The 27,957-nt window shown below is 42.4% G+C and overlaps 3 protein-coding genes across 3 annotated transcripts in view; 1 reads left to right on the forward strand and 2 right to left on the reverse strand.

Moving 5' to 3' along the window:
* Positions 1–8,289, reverse strand: part of ZBTB11 (zinc finger and BTB domain containing 11) — a 33,053-nt gene extending 24,764 nt beyond the window's left edge. Inside the window, exons 1-3 of the mRNA XM_055416074.2 lie at positions 7,752–8,289; positions 1,309–1,544; positions 264–495 (exon numbers count right to left, since the gene is read on the reverse strand). Of these exons, the coding sequence (XP_055272049.1) occupies positions 264–495; positions 1,309–1,544; positions 7,752–8,061 (778 nt within the window). The 5' untranslated portion in view covers positions 8,062–8,289. The remainder of the gene's footprint in view (positions 1–263; positions 496–1,308; positions 1,545–7,751) is intronic.
* A 3,287-nt stretch (positions 8,290–11,576) lies between these two features.
* On the reverse strand, positions 11,577–16,744 carry RPL24 (ribosomal protein L24). The gene is made up of 6 exons (XM_055416435.2): positions 16,670–16,744; positions 16,465–16,540; positions 15,840–15,950; positions 13,062–13,198; positions 12,594–12,657; positions 11,577–11,701 (listed from the first exon to the last, which is right to left on the reverse strand). Exons 1-6 carry the CDS (start codon positions 16,672–16,674, stop codon positions 11,621–11,623), a joined length of 474 nt encoding a protein of 157 aa, XP_055272410.1. The 5' UTR covers positions 16,675–16,744; the 3' UTR covers positions 11,577–11,620.
* Positions 16,548–27,957, forward strand: part of CEP97 (centrosomal protein 97) — a 38,733-nt gene continuing 27,323 nt past the window's right edge. Inside the window, exon 1 of the mRNA XM_055416195.2 lies at positions 16,548–16,912. The gene's annotated coding sequence lies outside the window, so the exon portion shown is untranslated. The remainder of the gene's footprint in view (positions 16,913–27,957) is intronic.

Raw genomic sequence — 27,957 nt, forward strand, 5'->3', positions numbered from 1 at the left:
TCAAACTGTTTTAACAATGTAAATCCCAGAAATTCTGCTAGTGCTACCACTGTCTTGCCTAATAGGCAGTGGTAGGAAATGACAGGCTTTTCATATATCTACCTTGGAAACCTTTCTAAAAGGAAGGAGCTTACAGTTCAGCTTAGTCTGGCTCAGTAAATGGGCTTCTTCCACTTGAGCATAGATCCTAAGTTTGTAAGATACACACACCCTTCTTCCAGTATGTACTTTTTAACAAACAAAGAGTATCAGAAAATTCTTACCAGAAAGATCCACCACTGCCTCGTGACTGGAAACAGCTCCTTTCTCAATAAAAAGATCTCGAAAATATTCACTATTAGCTGACAGAACAGATTTATGAGCTTTGTACTCTTCTCCTTCAATTAACAAAGTAACGTCACAGAACTGGTTAGAGAGCCTCTGTTCATTCAGCTGTTTTAAGACAGCCTGACAATGTTTTGGAGAAGAACGTTTCACCACTCCTCTGGTGTCAACCTATCAAAATAAGTTGGAGACCAAGAGTTGCATTATATATAATTTGTATTCTCACCCTTAACAAAATTTAAAACAAGATACATTATTCATTTGTAAAAATTCCACTAATATGAATAGTCCAATATTCTTTATTACCTATGTATTTAAATAAAAAGATATGTTGTACTCACCATCTTCTGCTATGTTCACTTTACTTGATCCAATGAAAACCTACATCTCATTTCCTACTGCCTCCTTTTATTAGTCAGAAATTTATCTGATAATGTAAGACACTGATGCAGGCAAAAAACAAAGACCTAGCCAGTCTAATTATACCTTGCTGCATGACCCACAGACTGCCTTCAGAAATGTATTCTGCCTACCTGTACCAATATACCACTTAAAAAGAGGAGGGGAGGAATAATTAACAGCAAATCAACAAGTTACATTCTGAGGAGAATAAACAATATGAATACTTATGGTTAAGGAAGAGGCAATATTAGCAAACATTTAGCACATGTACCTGGTGGCTCAGATAGTAAAAGAATCTGCCTGCAATGGAGGAGACCGGCGTTCGAGTCTGGAAGATCCTTTGGAGAAGGAAATGGCAACCTATTCCAGTACTCTTGCCTGGAGAACTCCATGGACAGAGGAGTCTGGCAGGCTACAGTCCATGGGGTGGCAAAGAGTCTGACAGAAATGAGGACTAACACTTTAGCACATGTAACAGTGACGATGCCAACAGGGAAGCAGTTTCAGAGGTTTAAGAAAAAATACCACAAATACTAACACACTAGTTACAAATGGAAAAGCTGAATGGAAAGCTCCACTTACAAACACAAGTTCATGTTTGGACACAGGCTTCTTTTTCGCAGGCTTGGAAGCTGTAGTTGGAGGCGAAGTAAAGTTGCTCAGGTCATCCTCTGATTCATTACTTTCTTCCCCAGATTCAAGATCTAGTCCCAACTCTTCCAGCATTTCTGAAGCATCAGATATAGGACGTGACCGATCTAGTTTCTCCTGGCATTTGCTACATTGTTTAATGTAATCTTTGACTTGCTTTAATATACCTACAATGAAATAAAAATTAACTAGTCAAATTTGATACTGCTCTCATTTGAAAACTAAAGATTACACTGGTTATTTAATCTTTGTACACTAATGCGTATTCAAGTGCATGTGTACAGACAAACACACGCCCATAAAGTATGTAGAGTGAACTCTTTAAAATACATTTTTTTCTTCAAAGATATGTTATAAATGACAATCTGTTTCCATGTTGATAGACTGCTTTGTTGTTTACTCTTGCTATGCATTTACTCACCATAAAAGGATTATGCAGCACCACCCATTTCCACTTCAGATTCAACTCACTTATGCAGTAGGAACTATATGAAATTGATAATATTCAGCTGCTTTGACCTTTATAAACAGTAATACTGTGGTTCATGCTAATAATGCCCCACTCTGAACATGAGCCCTGACCATGCTTTGGTCAATGGAATATGAACGGATATGATAGATGTCATGTGTTATCAGAAGCTTTAATTCCTTGTCCCCTCAAAAGACATTCAAGTGCATGTGTATTTGAATATGTACTGGAACACACAATGTTCCAGGGGGATAATGTCCTTTAGCATGAACTGCAGATGAAAAAAAACAGGTGGAGTCAATCTGCAACCTGTACAGGATCACAACCAAAACTTGTAATGAGTATAAAATCTCATCTTTCAAAGCAGAGATTTGAGGGTTTTATTAAATAACAGTATACACACTCTTTGAACTCTGGTGTTGGAAAAGACTCTTGAGAGTCCCTTGGACTGCAAGGAGATCCAACCAGTCCATCCTAAAGGACATCAGTCCTGGATGTTCATTGGAAGGACTGATGCTAAAGCTGAAACTCCAATTCTTTGGCTACCTCATGCAAAGAGTTTGACTAACTGGAAAAGACTCTGATGCTGGGAGGGATTGGGGGCTAGAGGAGAAGGGGACAACAGAGGATGAGATGGCTGGATGGCATCACCGACTTGATGGACATGAGTTTGAGTGAACTCCGGGAGTTGGTGACGGACAGGGAGGCCTGGCGTGCTGCAATTCTTGGGGTCGCAAAGAGTCGGACACGACTGAGAGACTGAACTGAATCAAACTAAAACCAGTGGAGTTCAAACCACTGGAGAAATTACAGAGAAAGCATATGAACGAAGTGAAAACTACTGGGACTTCCCTTGTGGTCCAGTGGTTGAGAATCTGTCTTCCAATGAAAGGGAATCAAGTTAGATCCCTGGCTGTGGAACTCAGATTCCACAAGCTGCCAGGGAACTAAGGCTGCGCTCCACAACTAGAGAGCCCACACACTGCAAGGAAGACCCAGTGCAGCCAAAATAAAAATTAAGGAAGAATAAAAAATACAAGGAAAAGTTGCACACACAGAAAAATGATTAATTACTGTATGAGAGTGGGTCAATTGTCCAAACAAATCATCCTGTTTCACAGGTCCTTTAACTCAAGTGTTGGTGTTCTGATGGGATCATTTCAAATCCAGCTTTACAGATTCTGGAACTTGATCTCTGGAGCTTGCCTAGAGCTGATCAAGCTGAAAGAATCTGACTCAAATTAATCACTGAAGAGACATCAACATATTTGAGTGAGTATTTTCATTTTGAGACTGGGTAATTACCACAAGGGGTAGAAAACTACTTAATGCAGGAAAATTAGAATCCACTGACCAGCTTTGTGACCACGTTCCAAGTTACTAACCTCTCTGTGCCTGTGTTATCATCATCTGTAGAATGGGCGTAGGAGTACTTACCTCACAGAGTATTACAGTGATAAAATATTAATATTTCTAAGTTACTTTGAACAGTGTCTGATGTAAGGTAACTACTACTACAAAAGTGTTAGAAAATGCTCAAAGGTCAACTTTTCTGATACCTTGAAAATATCTACATAAAATACCAGATTAGCATTAAGAGCTTCTTTACTGAGCCCAGTGGGTAAATGACCTCTGATAAAACACTTGAAGAATAGTTTCTCACTCTAGAGCAGGGGTTCTCAACCTCAACAGTGCAGACATTTTGGGCCAGGTGCTTCTTGCTGGGGGGCAGGGAGAGGTACGTAGGCCGTCCTGTCCTGCATACTGTGAAATGTTGAGGAGCATCCCTGCCTCTACCCGGCCAGAGGTCAGTCAACAGCCACCCCACAAACACCATCACCAGTTACCACAACCAGAAGTCTCTGGACACAGATGTTCTTTGGGAGGCAAAATTGTGCAGGATTGAGGACCACTGCTCTAGAGAGCTACCAAAATGAACAATTTGCTCCTGTCAGCTGTTCAAGAACCTCTCCCCTCCCCATCAGTAGTGAGGATCCTATTTCTAGCTCCTTCCTGTATTAATCACTGAGATTTGTTTTTTTCTTCAAAGTTACAAAATAGTTACAGCTGTATTTACACAGACCCAGTTCTTGATGGGTTTTCAAGGATTACACCCTTTTTCTAGATTAGATAATGGCAGCATTGATTTATCCCCATAGAACAGGTCAGTTCTTTGGGTAGGAAGCTCTGCCTATAGCTAATCTATTACATGATTTTGCTAGCTTAATCTTTTTTTCTACTAATTCATTTTTCTCCACACTCTGCATTAACTGTAGATCCCCATGAGTCAGCATTTGACTGAGGCTGCTGCTGCTGCTAAGTCGCTTCAGTGGTGTCCGACTCTGTGCGACCCTATAAATGGCAGCCCACCAGGCTCCCCCGTCCCTGGGATTCTCCAGGCAAGAACACTGGAGTGGGTTGCCATTTCCTTCTCCAATGCATGAAAGTGAAAAGTGAAAGTGAAGTCACTCAGTCGTGTCCGACTCTTAGCGACCCCATGGACTGCAGCCTACCAGGCTCCTCCGTGCCATTGAAACTCCAGCATACGATTGTAATACAGGATAAAATGAGGGGGTGAGTTCTTAAATAAATTTGCTATATGTCAACATTAGATGGAGAAGGCAATGGCAACCCACTCCAGTACTCTTGCCTGGAAAATCCCATGGACGGAGGAGCCTGGTGGGCTGCAGTCCATGGGGTCGCTAAGAGTCAGAGACGACTGAGCGACTTTACTTTCACGTTTCACTTTCAAGCATTGGAGAAGGAAATGGCAACCCACTCCAGTGTTCTTGCCTGGAGAATCCCAGGGACGGGGGAGCCTGGTGGGCTACAGTCTATGGGGTGGCACAGAGCTGGACACGACTGAAGCGACTTAGCAGCAGCAGCAACATTAGATAGACATTGAGTCAGAGTTTTTCACTGTGCTCAAAAAAGTGAAGTTGCTACAAAATGGCCCGAGTACCAGGATATAATGGCAGTGTTTATGAGGGCAGCATTCTGGAAAAAGCAGCGTAATTAATGAATTCCAGTAAACTATCCTTGATTCTGAAATAGTTTCTTTCTTGGCATCTACATTGATCAAATCTTATTAGCTCCCAGATAGTCTACAGGACTTAGACTATAAATCTGAGAGTTCATTTGCAGTGTATGACACATTAAAAAATAATAATTAAAAATATTTATCAATATCAGTTCCAGGTCTAAGGATGTTTATTTTTCTCTATACACAGCTTTGTTAATTTCTTTTTAGCTGCCCTGAGGGGCATGCTGGATCTTAGTCCCCTGACTAGGGAACCACTGGACTATCATCGGAAGTCCCTACTGTTGTTAATTTTAACAGACTTATAGGAAACAAATAAACAAGCAAAATGTTCATGTAATAAACATCAAAATGAATAGCTAATAATCGAGAGCAAGCTCTTCTGATTAAAAAAACCAATGAGATAAAATAGTATGATAAACTCATTACATGTTTACAAAAATAGCATTTATATGAAAAATACTATTCACCAAAACATAAAAAAAAATAGTGAGAAAAGTAGTGCTACTTTACAGTTTTGCCTGTCTTTTTAATGTGTCGTTTAACAAAAGACACGATCATACATGCATTCAATATAATGCTATGTAGCACATGTGATATAGTCCCTGGAGAACTCCACTGTATACTCCCGAGACAATGAGTGAAAAGGAAAATGGTGCCTTAGTATTATTATGAATATAATTTTGACTCTGGGGATTCTCTTAAAGGATCTCAGAGCCTCTGAGTTGCGGTTTAGTACAAAACTTAAGAGAACAGCTGTTTGGACATTTAAGGACTTCAAAATTCTACACAACAGTCAATGTTATTTCTTATTTTAAAAAAACAAACATAAATACAGCCTTAGGGGTTTCTGTCTTTTAAGACACTGCATACTAAAAAACCCAAAATACTGGATTAGCTATCACTCACAGATAATCAATTTAAGAAGGGAAAATTCTGAACACTAAACTCCATTTGCTTCCCTGGTGGCTCAAAGGTTAAAGCGTCTGCCTCCAATGCGGGAGACCCGAGTTCGATTCCTGGGTCGGGAAGATCCCCTGGAGAAGGAAACGGTAACCCACTCCAGTATTCTTGCCTGGAGAATCCCATGGACGGAGAAGCCTGGTAGGCTACAGTCCACAGGGTCGCAAAGAGTCGGACACGACTGAGCGACAGAACGGAACGGAACGGAATAATAAAGAAAAGTCTGAAATCCTGGTGCTTTTAATTTTCCCATCTGCAAGACAGAGACATAAATGTTTCCAATTTACATGGTTTGATGAAGCTTAAATAGGTGATAGGGATTCCCAGGTGGCGCAAAAGTAAAGAATCCGCCTGCCAATGCAGGAGAGGCAAGAGACACCGGCTGGATCTCTCGGTTGGTAGGATCCTCTGGAAAAGGGAATGGCAACCCACTCCAGAAATCTTGCCTGAAAAATTGCATGGACACAGCAGCCTAGCGGGCTACAGTCCATGGGGTCACAAAGAGTCGGGCACGACTGAACACATATACACAAATATGTAAAAATAAGTGTTCAGCACTATACTTGCATGTAAAAACTTGACCTGTATTATTTTCAGCTATAATTATGTTAACATGCCATAAAATATTAAACCTGAGACGTTTGTTCTATCTCTAAACAAATTAATCTTAACAAACTGCAGCATTTACTTCGTATTATTCCTTCACAGTTGTGTCTCTTTACAGAAACTTAATTTAGATATCGGTTTAAAATGTAATATAAATTAAGGGAAAGCATTTTAGAATACAGAGCTGGACTGTTTTTGAAAGCACAAAAGCAGCAAAAGGAAATATTCAACAAATTTCGTACACTGAAAAGAATTTTGAGAAACTAGTCAGCAGTCGAATTTCCTAACTCACAGGTAAGTTACCGTAAATTAATTTCTGTAGAACCATACGGAATCCTTCCTAAAACAACCTCTTCTACAGGCCTGCAAACTTTTATTATTAATTATAACCGAACAGTCTGAATACTCATCAAGTTTTTGGAGAGGGCGGTAAAAAACAACCAACCAAGGGTCCTTTCTCTCCTTCCGTAACCTGGCTCCCAAGGAATCAAACTCTAGAGCCACACTCCCCGGGACCACAACAATCACAGAAACCGCATCTTTTCTGGGTTGACGTAGCGCCTCAGTTTCCAAAGCGCTCTTCACAATATCAAAGAGAAGGATATTCAAACATCCAGAATTGCGAGCATCTATTACATTCCTATCCTAAAAACTAGGCTCAAATGATTGGTTCCACAGTCACTCGAAATCACTGCTGCACAAAATTGCATGATTCCTTATTCACGCCGTGATACAGCACAATCATGAACCCTGGTAAGTGGGTCCGCAAAACCTCAAGTTCACTGGCCGACAAGCTAGGGGGAAGGCATCGCAGAAAGCGGATGGGCTGGGGGCGAACCGTGCTACCCGCAAACCATCAGCGTAAACAGGAGTGTAAAGCGCGGCATCCGCAACGGCCGCCCAGAAGCTTCGGCTAAGCGAAGGAGCCGCCCCAGCCCGCGCGGCCGAAGGAGGCGGGCCCAAGGCAGCCCGCGAGGCCCGGCCCCTCCCCGCGGCTGGGCCGGCCCCCGGGGAAGCCCCCTTTGCCCCACCCCGGGCCAGGGCCCGCCCCCCGCTTCCCCGGCCTCCTTCCTGTGGGAAGTGCGGCTCCTTTCGCGTCCCCCACCCTCTGGGCTCTGCCTGGCAGGCGCTCCGCCGCCGGGCACAGCTCAGGCTAGATCCGCTAGTGGAGTCCGGGGCGAGGCTGCGGGGGACCTCACACTCGCGGATGCACAGACGCGCCTGCCTCCGCCCGCGGGCCTGGCCTGGGACCGAGCCGCCAGCGCGCCCTCCCTCTCGCCGCGGGCGAGGTCCTACCTCGCCACCAGTACGTCTTGGACAAGTCGTGCCAGGTCTGGTGCTGGGTGTGGTGAGTGCCGCCCGGGCCCAGGTGCGCAGCCTCGATGAGCCCCCGGCGCCGCTCGGGCTGCAGCACCACCTCCAGCTCGGCGAACGTCTTGCGGTGCCGTTGCCGCCGCTGGTAGTACAAGGTCCCGTCCCGCACCACGTAGCAAGCGGCCGCCTTGCGGATTTTACGCTTGACATTGCCCTCGGTGCCTGGCGCGTACGGCTCGCACTCGTTCGTCAGGTAGCGCAGGATGGCCTGGTAGCTTTCTTCGCTGGACATCGCTGACGGCGGCTCCCTGAGGACGCCTGTCAGTGGCAGGCAAGGAAGTCAGCGCACTAGCTCCGGGCGGATGCAACAGCAGCGGCGGTACTATGGGGAGGACCAGTTGTGTCTACAGTGAGTGCTCTTCGACGGCGCCCGCAGCGCAGAGGGAGAACGGACGAGTTGGTAACCAGGAGGAACTGCACTTCTCCAGCGCGCGGTATCCGCTGGCGACTGACAAAATGGCTGCTGCACCACCGGAAGTGACGCAAATCAAGGGCAGTGGGTGAGGGAGCTGAGCCCTGATTGGAGCGCAATGGCTTTCTGGCTAGATCTAGCCGACTGAGTGACGTCAGGACTGCGGGCGGACATTTTGGAAGCGGGTAGGCCCTTCCTGGGAGAGCCAAGTGGTTTTGAGCAGACATATTAAGTCCTGGCAGTTTCCCTTTTTTTATTTTCCCCTTTCCCTTGCTCTGAGCACGTGTAGGAGCTGCTGGGCAGTTGTTAACCCTGTCTGATACCCGAAGGTGCAAAGGAATCTGCTCCGTCTGCGTTTTGAGACAACCGAAAACAAAACACAAGATACTGAGGTCTACAGCCCCTGAATATAAAACCAAAGAAAGTCCTTTCACATGGAAATATAGTTTCTTGTTAAGTGTTACAAAATTTAAATCCATCCGTGGTAGGAGTTACTGTAGTTTCTAAGTTACTGCTGGTTCCAAACTACCCGTGGATAGTCGATATTTTTCTGCAGTGATCAGCTTATGTAGTGACGATTTTATACCTATTAAGTCAATCATGTTAGCAAGGAGCAGTGAAGAGGAGCTAGCACTGAAAAACACTCTGTTTTACACCCAACATATACAGAATGCACCAAAGGCCACAGTGATTCGAACTGCACTTTGCAAAGTGAGGTGTAGGCCCTACGTCAGATTTTTCACTGGTAGACGGGAAGGGGTCGTCCTGGTCACCTTCCCGTGGGCTGAGTCGGCCTCGCAGTTAGGGGACTCAGGCCTAGGACATTCCAAACCATCCTGGGTCTGGCACTTAGGTGGTTTACTGGAGCCTGAAAACTCTGAGCCAACCCTCCCCTGACCCTGCCTAGATCTGCAGTCGCTGAGTGAGGCGCTGAGCCCTGCGGAGACAGGTGAGGGCTGACCGCAGGTGAAAGCAGTGGGCTCAGAAAGCAGGGTACACGAGGTCTCCAAGGCACTTGCCAGTGGGGACTCCAGCAATTAACAAATGGCATACTTAAGGCACTTGGGTATTCTGGCTGTAGCTAAGTGAGCTCCCAGTCCCTGAGAAAAAGTATTAACTACCAGGCCTGGGGTTTACTTAGGGCTAGGAAATGGCAACCCACTCCAGTGTTCTTGCCTGGAGAATCCCAGGGACGGGGGAGCCTGGTGGGCTTCCGTCTATGGGGTCACACAGAGTCGGACACGACTGAAGTGACTTAGCAGCAGCAGCAGCACTCATTTCAGACCACAGCTAGGGGAGGGAGGCATTAGAAGGTGGAGACACATCCGTCCCCAGAACTTATGTCCAAGTCCACTCTCCATGAGATATGTATGTTTCAGTGTTTCGCTGTGAAATATGTCTTTTAAAACTGATGTAAATAGATTAAAATGTTAAGTCAACAATTTCTGGACAGCCAAGAGAAGTTAAATTAGAAATTACCTCTCATGCCAAACACAACCGGAGATTCTCCTGTGCCTTCAAGCCAATAGAGAAAGGTTTTAATAAAATGTTACACAAGTGGTGCAGTGGTCTTACTGAGAAAAGCTAAACTTGCTGTCCTGTGAGAACAGGTGTTTAGTGTTTCCCTGGTGGTTCAGATGGTAGAGAACTTGCCTGCAATACAGGATAGACCCATGTTGAATCTCTGGGTCAGGAAGAGCCTCTGGAGAAGGAAATGGTAACCCACTCCAGTATTCTTGCCTGGAGAATTCCATAGACAAGAGGATCCTGGCAAGCCATAGTCGATGGGGCTCCCACAACTGAGTGACTGACAGTTTCATTTAGTGATTATAGCCTCCTAAAGGAGTTGGTGATGGACAGGGAGGCCTGGCGTGCTGTGATTCATGGGGTCGCGGAGAGTCGGACACGACTGAGCGACTGAACTGAACTGAAACTTAAAGCTATTCATGACTGAAAGATAATCAGAATAGAGCAGTTCCATTTTAGACATTTAAGACCAGAAAAGCAGTGCTTTAAGGGGACATTTTATTATGTTCAAAATGAAAGAACATGTAGCTCTGTATTCATGTTGAGTATTTTGATTGACCCTTTTTCTTAAAATTTCATTTAAAAAAATTACAATAGGGACTTTCTCAGGAGTCAAGTGGTTAAGACTCAGCCTTCCAATGCTGGGAGTGTGGGTTCCATTCCTGGTCAGGAAGCTAAGATCCCACATGCCACGGGGTGCCGGCAGAAAAAAAAAATTTAACTATTCCTATATATAAAATCACGTTTCTCAAGAGGATGTAGGTTATTTCTTGTTGTATCCTTGCAACTTAAAAGCACTGGTACATTGGATGATCTAATTTTCGTAGATGTGCAAGTCTCTTAACACCAATTATGATTAGTATTTTTCATAACAATTACGTAATATAGTAACTTGTAACTTGAACGTTCATCAGTGGGCTACTCAAGACATTTTTGCAATTTTAAGGACCGCTCTGTCAGACTCCCAGCTCAAGAACTATTTTTTCTAAGAATACTCAAGAGGTTGCATCTTTGGGAAATTCCATGGCAGTCCAGCAGCAAATTCACTGCTATGGGCCTGGGATTCGATCCCTGGTTGGGAACTAAGATGACACAAGCATCATACCGCAGACCCTTCCTCCCTCCAAAAGTGTACTCTTCATTTAGGCTTATTTTCTGGAAGCGAGAGCAGATAATACAGGTGAGTTTTAAGTAGTTTTAGCTCAGCTATTGGAGAAGGAAATGGCAACCCACTCCAGTGTTCTTGCCTGGAGAATCCCAGGGATGGTGGAGCCTGGTCGGCTGCCGTCTGTGGGGTCGCACAGAGTTGGACACGACTGAAGCGACTTAGCAGCAGCAGCAGCTCAGCTATAAGCTAATGGTTAAAAGGTGAGATACTAGAGAACCAAAGGCATCCCCAATAATGAAATGTGTCTATCATGGAAAAGAGTACTTTAACAAGAAAATAGCCCATTAAAAACACTTACTTTTTGCAAACAGAAGTGATAGGGAAAAAAAAACACGCATCTTTTAGCAATCAACCTAAACTACAATCTATACAACAAAATGCAGTCTAAAATCTACATAAGGCAACATAATGTGTAACGTGTCCTTACAGCCTCAGGTGAGTAAGGACTGCATTTAACCATACAGATCTTATTTACAGATGAATATTTAACATCTCTCCATTTAAAAGACTTATATTAGGAGTAGTAGGAAGCATTATTCCTGAGAAATGAACTCTAAGGAATACTTAGCTCTTAAATTCTTAACTGCTATTACTGTGTAGGCCAAACATGCCTGCATTAAGAGTAAAAATTCCACCACAATCTAGTTATAGTCAGATCTTTATTTAAAAATCCAATCTGCCAACTTAGCGTTTTCCACCAACTCGAGGAGCAGAAACCTTCACAGGCTTCACAATCTTTTGCTTAGGTGCTGCCTTTGTGGGAGCCTGTAAAAAGAGAACATGTTATGTGGCATTATTCCATGTGAGTTTTTCTTTTCTCTCCATCACTGCTCTTGTGCCCATATTGTTTGTATCCTAGATTGCTTTCCTAATTATTTGTGTTCCTAATATATAAAGAACTCCCCTCAAAAGTTAAAATTCTACCTTTATATGAAATATAAATGTAAGCCAAAGAAGACTGAAGTAACTGAGATACAACTAGACGCAGTGTGGGATCCTCAATTATATCCTAAGAACAGAAAAAGGTCCAATGCTAATTTTCTGGTTTTGAAATTTTTACTATGGCTATCTAAATGGTTTAGCACTGATAAAAACTAACTAGTCTGTACAATTACAGAAAACTTGTACTGAAAATCTCGGAGAAGGCAATGGCAAGCCACTCCAGTACTCTTGCCTAGAAAATCCCATGGATGGAGGAGCCTGGTAGGCTGCAGTCCATGGGGTCGCTAAGGGTCGGACACGACTGAGCGACTTCACTTTCACACATTGGAGAAGGAAATGGCAACCCACTCCAGTGTTCTTGCCTGGAGGATCCCAGGGATGGGGGAGCCTGGTGGGCTTCCGTCTATGGGGTCACATAGAGTCGGACACGACTGAAGTGACTTAGCAGCAGCAGCAGCACTGAAAATCTAGAATTATTTCAAAATAAACTTTGCCTTTCTCTTATTTCTATATAGCACTTACAGACTCATTTAAGGCTCTAGCAAAGGACCTCTTTGGAGTCCTGAATCACTCACCTAAAAACCAATCATGGACATCATTTTCATTAAAGCCTTACACTAAATTCCTTTAAAAATTTTTCATTTACCACAATTTGGGTTAAAAATAAATCCTCCTGTTGCTCTAAATGAGAAATTTTAGACAATCTGACAGTTACCTTTGCAGCAGCCATGGCTGTCTTTTTAGATGCTTGCTTGGCCTTTTTTGCTTCCTTGGCAGCCCTGCAGAGTTAAAAATAACAAGCAAAAAGCACTTTACTCCTTAAGGGTACAGCTTATTAACAAAAAGCCAGTGTTTGGGGAAAGTAGAAATAACATATTCCTTCACCATCTGCAGTTATTTGTATGATAAATCCAAAGGATTTATTAACAAATGTGATTAACCACATCAGCTTAACATTAGAAACTGTATAGTACCTTTATAACTGCATACAGAATTTCAACAAATCATTTAGACTTATAGTATAAACTTCCGTATTATTAAACACGAACATTTACAACTGACAATCCCTATAAAGATTCAAGTATCACAACACAAAATAACATCAGATTAAGATTCTATTCTGTAAACCCCTACACAACTTAAATTCCATACAACTGAAATGGCACATCGTGAGATTTCTTACCTAATAGCTTGTTCTCTTTGAGCCTTCCTAACCTCAGGTTTCTGATTCCTCTTGGCCATTATATCAGCAAGAGAAGCACCAGTTATGGCCCTTTGGAATTTGACTGCACGGCGAGTTCTTTTCTTCTGAATTTCTTCCTACAGAACAAAAAGATGGTAAGCATGTTTAGAAACCTTGCTTCATGAATGTGGGGGAAAATGAAATGTCAGAAGGTGACAAAGGAGCTCTCCCTTGGACCTTCTGCACTAATCCCCTTCATGAGGGCTCTGTCCTCATGACTGTGTCACCTCCCAAAGGTCCCACCTCCTGACCTTGGAGGTCAAGGAATTTTGGGGAGAAAACAATTCAGAGCACAGGAATATTCAACCAGGGAGTTCCCTGGTGGCCTAGTGGTTAGGACTTTGAGCTTTCACTGCCAATGGCTCAGGTTTAATCCCTGGTTGGGAAACTGACATTCCACATGTTGCAAAGCACCGCCAAACCTCCCAGAACAATTCATGCAATTATTTGAAGTGAGATATACAAATATATTTTTAAGGCATCTACATATAAAATACTAAAATATTCAGGTAAGTTTTCCAATTATAAATTGGTTAATCCTGACCATTATTTACTACTTTATTTAAAAAGACACAGTTAAACTTAAACCTCTAAGAAAATTAACTGAACAGTACTTTAAAAGCAATTTTAGTATGATTGTTCATGATAAAGAATGTGCTTTTGGAAAAAAAATTAACCTCAAACTCTGATTTGTTTTTACGCAAAGTACTGACACTGGGAGAAACAGTCAAGTTAGAAAACTGATTAAGACAGGAAAGCCACCAAATGTTAAGGAATGTCTGAGTATCAACATAATTCAAACATTTGCTGCAGATTATTTATCAGAAATCTATAATACACTGCTTATAAGAAGAGAGTTCTTGCCTTTAAGTCCAAGGAAAAATAAAATATACTCGAACTGTTTAAGGCAGGGATATGCAAAATATCTTAAAATTTTTAATGGGACATATAGAGAAAAGAGAACACATTTGTGGTTAGTCAAATGCTCATTTTAAACTATCACGATGAAATCTTACTGGATAAAATGCTAGTTATTTACCTATTTATAATTTCTCAAATCCACTTAAAAATATTTTTTCTTATTGTGATAAAATATATACATTAAGTTGATCATTCTGAAGTGTTTTTAAGTGTATAATTCAGTGGCATTAGGTACCTTTGCAGTGTTGTGCAAACACCATTTTTGTCTTAAGTACTTTCTCACAATACAAAATAAATTGCACCCATTAAATAAGGGTTTCCCAGGTGGCTAGTATAAAAGAACCCGCCTGCAAATGCAGGAGATACAAGAGAGACACAGGTTCGATCCCTGGGTGGGAAAGTCCTCTGGAGAGTGGGGCACGGAAACCATTCCAGTATTCATGCCTGGAGAATCCCATGGACAGAGGAGCCTGGCGGGCTACTGTCTATAGAATTGCAAAGAGTCAGACATGACTGAAGCAACAGACACGAAGCGACTTAATACGCACACATCACATTTTATTATCCATTCATCCACTGATGGGACATATGATTGTTTCCATTATAACAGAGCTACAAACATCGCCATACACGTTTATCTGTTCAAATCCCTGCCGATAATCCTCTCGAATATATACAGCCCTAGAACTGGAACTGCTGGATCATATGATGGTAATTCTCTAAGTTTTTGAGAAACTGCCAAATCACTTTCCACAGCGCCTGCACCATCTTCATTCAGCAATGCAGGGTTCCAATTTCTCCACAACACCACCAACATTTGTAATTCCTCCCACTACCCCTCCCCCTGTTTGGATAAGGGCCATCCTCATACTAATGTCACATTCACGGGTTTTTAAAAACTACTGTGTTAGACTTTGTTGTTGTTGTTGACTGTCTTGTGTCTGCCTCTGCGACCCGATGGACTGTAACCCGCCATGCTCCTCTATCGAATTTTCCAGCCTTTTTTCCTTCTCCACATTTTCCCCCCACATTCAATTTTAATTTACAATTCTCCTTTCCTCTGAATTCCCATAATAATTTTCTTGCCATGTCACTCAAACTTTTTCTCAAAGATCTCTTTCAACAACCTAAAAGACCACTCCAAAAAAAACCATACAGAATTTCCCTGGTGGTAAAGTGGTTAAGAATCCACTGCCAATGCAAGAGACACAGCTTCCATTCTCGGCCCAGGAAGATGCCACCTGCCTGGAGCAACTAAGCTGGTGAGACACAGCTACTGAGCCCACACGACTAGAGAGCCTGGGTCCTCAAGAAGCCACCCCAACCCCCACCCTAACCAGAGAAAACCAAAGAGCAGCAACAAAGCAGCAGAGTGGCTACAAATTAAAAACACATCCAGTCTTAGGAACAAACTAATATGCTGGAAGACTTCGCGATATGACACCTACATTAGGAATAATTCTATAAGCATTATAACCAATAACAAGTTTCCATAACAACTATTTCGTTTCCACTCAAACATCTTAAACACTTCCACAGTGCCCTATAACTCACGTGAGCTTTTATGTAATCTACTAATTCTGGAGAGGGGATGCTGTCAAATTTCAACTCAATTTTTACTGTGAGCTGAAGATACAAGGAGGCAATCCTTATAACAATCATTCTCACTTCACTGTTTGATGCTCAATAGTTGTACAGTATTTTCACATACCATCTCATTTAATTAGTTATAAAGGAGCAACTGACGCTCAAGAGTTTTACCAATTTTAGAACATTAACAAAGTGCGTTTCACTTACCGATTGTCCCTTTTTGTGTTTTCTTCTGTAGAGGACAGTCCAGTTGATCTGACGAGGATTCCTCTTGGAAAGGAATGCCGACTCACATTTTGCATTAAGAAACTGGAAAACCTGTCATGACAAGTTCAAAGTAGAAGCCTGAGCTTGAAATTACTAGTAAATCAATATTCTAGTGATATCCTCTCATTTTACAAAACCGAGATCCATGCAGACCAAAAGGCTTGTGTCACAGAATTGGCAAGAAACCGTCTCTGTGTTTGGGCCTGTCTTTTCCCGAGAGGAGACAAACCTACGTTCATACTGAGGGGAAGGGTGTCAAATTCTGAGAGGGATCCTGCCCCTCCTGAGATGGACCTGATATCCATAAAATAGCCAGATACCTCTCTGGCCCACTGCTGTTACACCGGAACATTAAAATTATACAAGCTCCTAACTTCCGACCTAATCTACAATTGTTCAAGCTCAAGACTGATTCACTTAGAGGGTTCTGACAAATACTGCACACAGGGTCCCGGTTCAATCTTTTCAGGCACCAACAGTGACGTGGTAAAGGACCCGGCTTAGACCGAATGAGACCGGTTTTCTTTAGAAGTACACGGTACGTTTAGCCCACGCGGCCGTTCACCTTCCCGTCGGTCCGGGCGTAGCGCCTCCCATGTCCTGGGTAGATTTTGTACCCGCTGAAACTGCACAGCTCGACCCTGTAAAAAAGCGAAAGCCCATTAGCTGCGATGGCGGGTATCTTCGGCAAGGAGAGGCCATGCCTGGAATGCCGGAGAGGCGCTCAGAGCGAAGATGGAAGAGGATTGGGATGCAGTGTTCCTGCTTACTTCATGGCTGCTGGCGCCTGGGAGAAGGAAAGATGGCGAAGAGAAGGAAAGGATTATGGGAAGAGGCCTTATAAGGTCGTGGAAGGCAATCTCCTCCCACAATTCTTTTTCCTAACCCCGGCCCTCTGTGATGACGTCACGTCGCCTGGGCCACAGGTCTAGACTTCCCCAGCTGCTGCCCGCTTCTCCTGCAGTAATTGCGCTAGAGGCTGTCGAGCCTAAGTGGGAAGGACTGTCAAGAAGGTAGGCAGGCAGGCAATTGGTTTGAGTAATTCTAAGAGCCACGTCCTACTGCAGGAAATGTGAACTGCAGAGAAGGGCGGGGGGTGGATCCTTTCTCCTCTACTTCTCATTGTTTAATGATGCACAGGTGAATACCCTGCAGGTAAAGTCTAAAATCTCATTTTGCCAGCACTCCTGCTAAAGCATTTGCATACATCGGTTTCTTCAGTTTACTAAATCTCTATTAAGTAAGCGCCAAAGTATTGCGAAATGATGACTGCCAGGAGTGGAGGAGTTCTTTTGCTCGGCTGCCACCTATTGGGGGTGGAGAGGTGGATTGGCCGCCAGTGGTGGTTAAGAAAACCTTGTCTGGAGAAGGCACCTCTCTGCCCAGGCCCACCAGGAGGGCCAGTGCCTGTATCGCTTGAGCGCTTTGTGATGCTAGATATTTCAGCATTTGGTTTGTTGTTCTTCAGTCGCTCAGTGATATCCAACTCTTTACAACCCATTGAATGCAGCATGCTAGGCTTCCCTGCCCTTCACTATCACCCAGAGCTCCCTCAAACTCATGTCCATAGAGTCGGTCGTGCCATCCAACCATCTCGTCCTCTGTCGTCCCATTCTCCTGCCATCAACCTTTCCCAGCATCTGGGTCTTTTCCATTGAGTCAGCTCTTTCCATTAGGTGGCCAAAGTATTGGCGCCTCAGTTCCAGCGTCAGTCCTTCCGATGAATATTCTGGACTGATTTCCTTTTGGATTGACTGGTGTGATCTCCTTGCAGTCCAAGGGACTGTCAAGAGTCTTCCCCAGCAACACAGTACTAAAGCATCATTTCTTCGGTGCTCAGCCCTCACATCCATACATGACTACTGGAAAAAACATAGCTTTGTCTATACAGCCCTTTGTCAGCAAAGTGATCTCTCTGCTTTTTAAAATGCTGTCTAGGTTGCTTATAGATTTTCTTCAAGAGCATGTGTCTTTTAATTTCATGGTTGCAGGCACCATCTGCAGTGATTTTGGAGACCAGTAAAAGAAAATTGCTGTTTCCATTGTTTCCCCATCTATTTGCCATGATGTAATAGGACTGGAAAGCCTTCTTCAGTGATCAATGCAAAGAAATAGAGGAAAACAACAGAATAGGAAAAACAAGAGATCTCTTCATGAAAATTAGAAATTCCAAGGGAACATTTCACGCAAAGATGGGCTCGATAAAGGACAGAAATGGTATGGCCCTAACAGAAGCAGAAGATATTAAGAAGAGGTGGCAAGAATACACAGAAGAACTGTACAAAAAAGATCTTCACGACCAAGATAGTCACGATAATGTGATCACTGACCTAGAGCCAGACATCTTGGAATGTGAAGTCAAGTGGGCCTTAAAAAGCATCACTACAAACAAAGCTAGTGGAGGTGATGGAATTCCAGTTGAGCTATTTCAAATCTTGAAAGATGATGCTGTGAAAGTGCTGCCCTCACTATGCCAGCAAATTTGGAAAACTCAGCAGTGGCCACAGGACTGGAAAAGGTCAGTCTTCATTCCAATCCCAAAGAAAGGCAATGCCAAAGAATGCTCAAACTACCGCACAATTGCACTCATCTCACACTCTAGTAAAGTCATGCTCAAAATTCTCCAAGCCAGGCTTCAGCAATATGTGAACCGTGAACTCTCAGATGTTCAAGCAGGTTTTAGAAAAGGCAGAGGCACCAGAGATCAAATTGCCAACATCCACTGGATCATGGAGAAAGCAAGAGAGTTCCAGAAAAACATCAAGGTGTATATTGTCACCTTGCTTATTTAACTTATATGCAGAGTACATCATGAGGAACGCTGGGCTGGAAGAAGCACAAGCTGGAATCAAGATTGCTGGGAGAAATATCAATAACCTCAGATATGCAGATGACACTACCCTTATGGCAGAAAGTGAAGAGGAACTTAAAAAAAGCCTCTTGATGAAAGTGAAAGAGGAGAGTGAAAAGGTTGGCTTGAAGCTCAACATTCAGAAAACAAAGATCGTGACATCTGGTCCCATCACTTCATTGGAAATAGATGGGAAAACAGTGGAAACAGTGTCAGACTTTATTTTTGGGGGCTCCAAAATCACTGCGGATGCTGATTGCAGCCATGAAATTAAAAGACGCTTACTTCTTGGAAGGAAAGTTATGACCAACCTTGATAGTATATTAAAAAGCAGAGACATTACTTTGCCAACCAAGGTCCATCTAGTCAAGGCTATGGTTTTTCCTGTGGTCATGTATGGATGTGAGAGTTGGACTGTGAAGAAAGCTGATCGCCGAAGAATTAATGCTTTTGAACTGTGGTGTTGGAGAAGACTCTTGAGAGTCCCTTGTACTGCAAGGAGATCCAACCAGTCCATTCTAAAGGAGATCAATAATGGGTGTTCATTGGAAGGACTGATGCTAAAGCTGAAACTGCAATACTTTGGCCACCTCATGCGACGAGTTGACTCACTGGAAAAGACTCTGATGCTGGGAAAGGTTGGGGGCGGGAGGAGACGGGGACGACGGAGAATGAGATGGCTGGATGGCATCACCGACTCTGTGGACATGAGTTTGAGTGTACTCCGGGAGTTGGTGATGGACAGGGAGGCCTGGCGTGCTGTGATTCATGGGGTCGCGGAGAGTCGGACACGACTGAGCGACTGAACTGAATAGGACTGGATGCCATGATCTTAGTTTTTTGAATGTTGAGTTTTAAGCCAGCTTTTTTACTCTCGCCTTCAACAAAAGGCTCTTTAGTTCCTCTTCGCTTCTTGTCATAAGGGTGGTGTCATCAGCATATCTGACGTTATTGGTATCTCTCCCTGCAATCTTGATCCCAGCTTGTGCTTCATCCAGTCTGGTTGGGGAAATCCCCTGGAGAAGGAAATGGCAACCCACTCCAGTATCCTTGCCTGGAAAATCTCATGGACAGAGGAGCCTGGTGGGCTGTAGTCCACGGGGTCGCGAAGAGTCGGTCACGACTGAGTGACTAACACACACACACACTCACTCACACACTGCATGTAAATTAAATAAGCAGTGAAATGAGTGCAACTGTGAAATGAGTGCAGTTGTGTGGCAGTTTGAGCATTCTTTGGCATTCTTTTGCAGTCCTGTGAACATTGCTCAGTTTTCCGACTTTGCTGACACATTGAGTGCAGCACTGTAACAGCGTCATCTTTTAGGATTTTAAACAGCTCAGCTGGAATTTGATCACCTCCACTAGCTTTGTTTATAGTCATGCTTCCAAAGGCCCACTTGATTTCACACTCCAAGATGTCTAACTCTAGGTGAGTGATCACACCATCATAATTATCTGGATCATTAAGATCTTTTTGTATAGTTCTTCTTTGTATTCTTGCCACCTCTTCTTAATATCTTCTGCTTCTGTTAGGTCCATACCATTTCTGTCCTTTATTGTGCCCATCTTTGCCTGAAATGTTCCCTTGGTATCTCTAATTTTCTTGAAGAGATCTCTAGTCTTTCCCATTCTATTGTTTTCCTCTGTGTCTTTGCATTTTTTCTTAGGAAGGCTTTCTTATCTTTCCTTGCTATTCTTTGGAACTCTGCATTCAAATGGGTATATCTTTCCTTTTTTCTGTTGTGTTTTGCTTCTCTTCTTTTCTCAGCTATTTGTAAGGCCTCCTCAGACAGCCTTTTTGCCTTTTTGCATTTCTTTTTCTTGTGGATGGTTTTCATCACCGCCTCCTGTACAATGTGATGAACCTCCATCCATAGCTCTTCAGGCACTCTATCACATCTAATCCTTTGAATCTCTTTGTCACTTCCACTGTATAATTTAGGTCATACTTGAATGGTTGTCCCTACTTTCTTCAATTTAAGTCTGAATTTTGCAATAAGGAGTTCTTGATCTGAGCCACAGTCAGCTCCCAATCTTGTTTTTGCTGAGTGTATAGAGCTTCTCCGTGTTTGGCTGCAAAGAATATAATCAATCTGATTTCGGTGTTGACCATCTGGTGATGTCCATGTGTAGAGTCTTCTCTTGTGTTGTTGGAAGAGGTTGTTTGGTATGACCAGTACATTCTCTTGGCAAAACTCTGTCAGCCTTTGCCCTGCTTCATTTTGTACTCCAAGGCTATAGTCTAGCAAGCATTTGATGGAGAGTGGCAAAAGGAAAGCCATGAAGTGCGTAGGAGACAATATTTGACTAGAAAACAAACACAATGGTTGATTTATGCTGCTAGGTGGAGCTTAGGGCAGGTTGCTCCAAATTACGTCTCAATAACATATGGGTTACTTTGAATTCAGATTACCTGAAAACCGGTAGGTGCAAGAAGGTTACTTTCAGCTTCCTGTCTGTCCCCCTGAAAGCAGGAAATAAAGCTCTCATACTTTCTTGTTGTACAGTAGCAAAGGTAGGAAGACATCATTATTACCAGAGACAGGGAATTCATGGCAGAGAAGTTTGTAGAAGCAGACTTTGATATTTATTTACTAATTTACTACTCAAAGCCTAAGCTTTGCTTAAATTCCTTGCTAATTTTTATTGTTCCTTCATCTAAAAAATATCAAAGCTGTCTGCTTTGGCCACTTCTTACTGAGGACTTAACTCTATGTGAGACCTCTGTGCACATGAATTAAATTTCTTTCTTTTTCTGCTGTTTATCTGTTGTGTGTTAATTTTATTATTAGTTCAGCCACAAGAAGTCAGGATCGGTAAAGTAGGAAATTTGCCTCTCCTGTACACTCTGTATAAGCAACTCATCCTAAAAATGTGGTAGAAGAGATATGGAAAGTCCAGCAAGGTTGCTGACTAATATTAAGAAAGTGGCACATCTGTTGGAAACTTTCTCAGGAATGAATTAAGAGATCTGAATAGAATTAAAGAACTAAAGAAAGAGAAGGACTATGACAGCCTGACCAATTCTGACCAGCTGTTGAGATATACTTAGATGAATTTTTCTAAATAGACTGAGGGTAGAAGGATAAATTGAGTGCAGCATCCTAAAAGAGGATGCTGTTAAAGTGCTACACTCAATATGTCAGCAAATCTGGAAAACTCATCAGTGGCCACAGGACTGGAAAAGGTCAGTTTCCATTCCAATCCCAAAGAAAGACAATGCCAAGAATGTTCAAACTACCACACAATTGTACTCATCTCACACACTAGCAAAGTAATGCTCAAACATCTCCAAGCCAGGCTTCAACAGTATGTGAACCGTGAACTTCCAGATATTAAGCTGGATTTAGAAAAGGCAGAGGAACCAGAGATCAAAATGCCAACATCCACTGGATCATTGAAAAAGCAAGAAAGTTCAAGAAAAACATCTGCTTTATTGACTATACCAAAGGCTGTGACTGTGTGGATCACAACACACTGTGGAAAATTCTTCAAGAGATGGGAATACCAGACCACCTGACATGCCTCCTGAGAAATCTGTATGCAGGTCAAGAAGCAACAGTTAGAACTGAACATGGAACAACAGACTGGTTCCAAATAGGAAAAGGAGTACATCAAGGCTGTATATTGTCACCCTGCTTATTTAACTTATTGCAGAGTACATCATGAGAAATGCTGGGCTGGATGAAGCCCAAGCTGAAATCAAGATTGCTGGGAGAAATATCAGTAACCTCAGATATGCAGATGACACCACCCTTATGGCAGAAAGTGAAGAAGAACTAAAAAGCCTCTTGATGAAGGTGAAAAAGGAGAGTGAAAAAGTTGGCTTAAAGCACAACATTCAGAAAAGTAAGATCATGGCATCTGGCCCCATCATTTCAAGGCAAATAGATAGGAAAACAGTGAAAACAGTGGCTGACTTTATTTTCTTGGGCTCCAGAATCACAGCATTGGTGACAGCAGCCATGAAATTCAAAGATGCTTGCTCCTTGGAAGAAGGGTTATGACCAACTTAGACAGCATATTAAAAAGCAGAGACATTACTTTGCCCACAAAGGTCCGACTAGTCAAAGCTATGGTTTTTCCTGTAGTCACGTATGGATGTGAGAGTTAGACTATAAAGAAAGCTGAGGGCCAAAGAATTGATGCTTTTGAACTGTGGTGTTGGAGAAGACTCTTGAGAGTCCCTTGAACTGCAAGGAGATCCAAACAGTCCATCCTAAAGGAAATCAGTCCTGAATATTCATTGGAAGGACTGATGCTGAAGCTGAAACTCCAATACTTTGCACCTGATGCAAAGAACTGACTCATTGGAAAAGACCCTGATGTTGGGAAAGATTGAAGGCAGGAGGAGAAGGGGACGACAGAGGATGAGATAGTTGGATGGCATCACCGACTCAGTGGACATGTGTTTGAGTAAACTCTGGGAGTTGGTGATGGACAGGGAAGGCCTGGTGTGCTGCATTCCATGGGGTCGCAAGGAGTCAGACACAAGTGAGGGACTTAACTGAACTGAAGTCACAGGGAAATTTATAAAACATGTTACATGAAAATACCAGTCCCAAATCCATGTACAGTATATATCCATTATTGTTAAAAAATATATATATAGAGGCAGGGAGTCCAGTGGGTAAAAATAGTTTAAAAGGAAACACACTAATATAAATTACCCATCAGTTCAGTTCAGTTCAGTTCAGTCGCTCAGTCGTGTCCGATTCTCTGCGACCCCATGAATCACAGCACTCCAGGCCTCCCTGTCCATCACCAACTCCCGGAGTTCACTCAAACTCATGTCCATCGAGTCGGTGATGCCATCCAACTATCTCATCCTCTGTCGTCTCCTTCACTCTCCTCTTTCACTTTCATCAAGAGGCTTTTTAGTTCCTCTTCACTCTCTGCCATAAGGGTGGTGTCATCTGCATATCTGAGGTTATTGATATTTCTCCCGGCAATCTTGATTCTGGCTTGTGCTTCTTCCAGCCCAGCGTTCCTCATGATGTACTCTGCGTGTAAGTTAAATAAGCACGGTGACAACATGCAACCTTGACATACTTCTTTTCCTATTTGGAACCAGTCTGTTGTTCCATGTCCAGTTCCAACTGTTGCTTCCTGACCTGCATACAGAGGCATGTCAGGTGGTCTGGTATTCCTATCTCTTGAAGAATTTTCCACAGTGTATTGTGATCCACACAGTCAAAGGCTTTGGCATAGTCAATGAAGCAGAAATAGATGTTTTTCTGGAACTCTTGCTTTCTCCATGATCCAGTGGATGTTGGCAATTTGATCTCTGGTGCCTCTGCCTTTTCTACAATCTGCTTGAACATCTGGAAGTTCACGGTTCACATATTGCTGAAGCCTGGCTTGGAGAATTTTGAGCATTACTTTACTAGCATGTGAGATGAGTGCAATTGTGTGGTAGTTTGAGCATTCTTTGGCATTGCCTTTCTTTGGGATTGGAATGAAGACTGACCTTTTCCAGTCCTGTGGCCACTGCTGAGTTTTCCAAATTTGCTGGCATATTGAGTGGAGCACTTTTACAGCATCATCTTTCAGGATTTGAAATAGCTCAACTGGAATTCCATCACCTCCACTAGCTTTGTTCGTAGTGATGCTTTCTAAGGCCCACTGACTTCACATTCCAAGATGTCTGGCTCTAGGTGAATGATCACGCCTTCGTGATTATCTTGGTCGTGAAGATCTTTTTTGTACAGTTCTTCTGTGTATTCTTGCCACCTCTTCTTAATATCTTCTGCTTCTGTTCAGTTCAGTTCAGTTCAGTCACTCAGTCGTGTCCGACTCTTTGCGACCCCATGAATCACAGCACGCCCGGCCTCCCTGTCCATCACCAACTCCCGGAGTTCACTCAAACTCATCTCCATCGAGTCGGTGATGCCATCCAGCCATCTCATTCTCTATCGTCCCCTTCTTCTCCCGCCCCCAATCCTTCCCAGCATCAGAGTCTTTTCCAGTGAGTCAACTCGTCGCATGAGGTGGCCAAAGTATTGCAGTTTCAGCTTTAGCATCAGTCCTTCCAATGAACACCCAGGATTGATCTCCTTTAGAATGGACTGGTTGGATCTCCTTGCAGTCCAAGGGACTCTCAAGAGTCTTCTCCAGCACCACAGTTCAAAAGCATCAATTCTTCGGCGATCAGCTTTCTTCACAGTCCAACTCTCACATCCATACATGACCAGTGGGAAAACCATAGCCTTGACTGGACCTTTGTTAGGTCCATACCATTTCTGTCCTTTATTGAGTCCATCTTTGCATGAAATGTTCCCTTGATATCTCTAATTTTCTTGAAGAGATCTCTTGTTTTTCCTATTCTGTTGTTTTCCTCTATTTCTTTGCATTGATCGTTGAGGAAGGCTTTCTTATCTCTCCTTGCTATTCTTTGGAACTCTGCATTCAGATGCTTATATCTTTCCTCTTCTCGTTTGCTTTTTGCTTCTCTTCTTTTCACAGGTATTTGTAAGGCCTCCTCAGACAGCCATTTTGCTTTTTTGCATTTCTTTTCCATGGGGATTGTCTTAGTCCCCGTCTCCTGTACAATGTCACGAACCTCAGTCCATAGTTCATCAGGTTACCAGTGACTATCTCTGGGTTAGGGAATTATGGAAGACTTTCATATTTACTTTTTGCTTGCCTGCATTTTCTAAGATTTTTACAGTAACTTTTTTTTTCTTTAAAGCTGATACATGCTACATTGTTTTAAAATAGAAAATATATCCTGAAGGACAAAGAGAACAACTAAAGATATATTTAGACTCCTTTGGAGGTTATTTTTTGCAAACTCTTGAAAACTTTTGTAACATTCTGAGCTCAAACAACTATGTAGGAAAGTTATTCTGATAATTACTATGGCTAGATCACTTATATCAGCAACACTGGTGTATTCCGTATATGAGAGACACAATTTAGTGTTACTCTGAATTTTCTTTCTGTTCAGAGAAATTTTTTTCTGAATTGGCCAAATTTGTCCTATCTTTGAATGATGTCAGTGGAACCTCAAATGAGGTGGACAATCATATATAATTACAGGATGAAGACTTCAGTGTTTAATATCTAGTGGAAGTTGAATACTCTCCCCGCTTTATTAGTCAGGGTTCTCCATGTGCACAAATATAGGAAGAGGTTTCTTTTAAGGAACTGGCTCACAGGATTATGAAGGCTAGGGTTTACAAAATCGGCAGGGTTTGTGGGCACGTTGGAGACCGTGCAAGGAGCCAGTGAGTGTTGCAGTTCACGTCCAGAGCTTGTCTGCCTTAGAATTCCATGCTGTTCCTGGGAGGTCAGTATTTTGTTCTAAATATTTAGATCTTCAGCTGATTGGATAAGGCTAACCCACATTATGTAGGACAATCTGCTTTACTTAAAGTCTGCCAGTTTAAATGTAAATCTTATCCCAAAACACTCATAGAAGGCATCTAAAATAATGTTTGATCATGTATCTGGGCACTATGGCCCAGTCAAGTTGACACATAAAATTAACAATTACACCACTTTCTTTAAAAAAAATGAATTAAGTTGGCAGGGAGGGATAGAAAGTAAAACTACCACTCTTATAGAAATGAACTTTTTGAGCTTTTAAGATCTTAGTCTTACAAGTATAAATTAAAATTACATTTTATTTAAATATTTGCTTAACTTTCAACTGGAAATATCATAAATCACTTACATAGGTTTCACTGCCTTTTAGAAGCACTCCAAAAGAGATGATTAAATAAAACTGTCAAGGATTCCTTTATTTTTATTCTTAAAAAAATTTTTTTTAAGTTTATTATTCTTTTAAAGAAAAGTCAGCTTCTCAGTTTGATAAAAGCATCTGTAAAGTATATCACAGTGGCTTTATTTTTGAAATTTATACTTTCACCTCTTCTTTTTCTCAGATTTTAGCTGATATATGAGGGGAGTAAAAGTATTTAGTATCTCATCTTCAGATGGTGAACTCTTCTACATTATTTTGGTCCTGATATTTCATGCTATTTAGGACTGATGCTTTAAGACTGCTCTGATAGCCTTCCTATAATCTCACTGCTTTGGAGAATGGTGGGCTGGCAATCCTTCACTGGTTCTGAAACCATGTAAATCAGATTGGGACTTGAACCCATGGTCTTTTAACCAGGATCACACCTGGTCTGAGGACATAATGAACCTCAGGTTCTTGATGTCTCATTGCATAAAGAATTCATTGAGAGACAAAGTGATAAGTAAAACTTTATTTTCTTGGGCTCCAAAATCACTTCAGATGGTGACTGCAGCCATGAAATTAAAAGGCACTTGCTCCTTGGAAGAAAAACTATGACAAATCTAGATAGTGTATTAAAAAGCAAAGACATTACTTTGCTGACAAAGGTCTGTATAGTCAAAGCTATGGTTTTTCCAGTGGTCATGTACGGATGTGAGAGTTGGACCATAAAGAAGGCTGAGCAGTAAAGAACTGATGCTTTCAAACTGTGGTGTTGGAGAAAACTCTTGAGAGTCCCTTGAGCTGCCAGGAGATTAAACCAGTCAATCATAAAGGAAATCAACCCTGAATACTCTTTGGAAGGACTGATGCTGAAGCTGAAGCTCCAATACTTTGGCCACCTGATGCAAAGAGGTAACTCTTGGAAAAGACCCTGATGCTGGGAAAGATTGAAGGCAGGAAGAGAAGGGACGACAGAGGATGAGATAGTTGGATGGCATCACCGACTCAATGGACATGAATTTGAGCAGGCTCTGGGAGATAGTAAAGGACAGGGAAACCTGGCATGCTGCAGTCCGTGGGGTCACAAAGAGTCAGACACAACTGAGCGACTGAACAAGAAACCTTCACATAAATCACAAAAAGTCACATAAAAAAACATAAAGCTTTTTATTGTAAAAAGGCACATTTGCAAAATTTTTACAGTGTCAAAATTCTTTAATAATATCTTAGTTTTTAAACTTGGAAGTTATTATACTTCTTTCAAATATTAATTCTCACCCTAATTAGAAAATCTCTTTTGTTTTCAAGAGAAATGGCACTATCCACAATGTTGTTCCAGTTTTCTGTCTACCTAGTCTCTTAACTTCATGTTATTTAAACTTGTACATAGTACCCTCCTGAAACTACTCTGTAAAAGGTTACCATCTACTATTTCAAGAGTCTCCTTCCTACCACTATTCTACTTTTCAATTCATTCTTGTCATATGAGCAATTTAACCTTTCTGAAACACAGG

The sequence above is a fragment of the Moschus berezovskii genome, chromosome 1 (assembly GCF_049115385.1).
Source record: "Moschus berezovskii isolate FMDL1 chromosome 1, NW_MosBer_1.0, whole genome shotgun sequence".
NCBI classification, from domain to species: Eukaryota; Metazoa; Chordata; class Mammalia; order Artiodactyla; family Moschidae; genus Moschus; species Moschus berezovskii.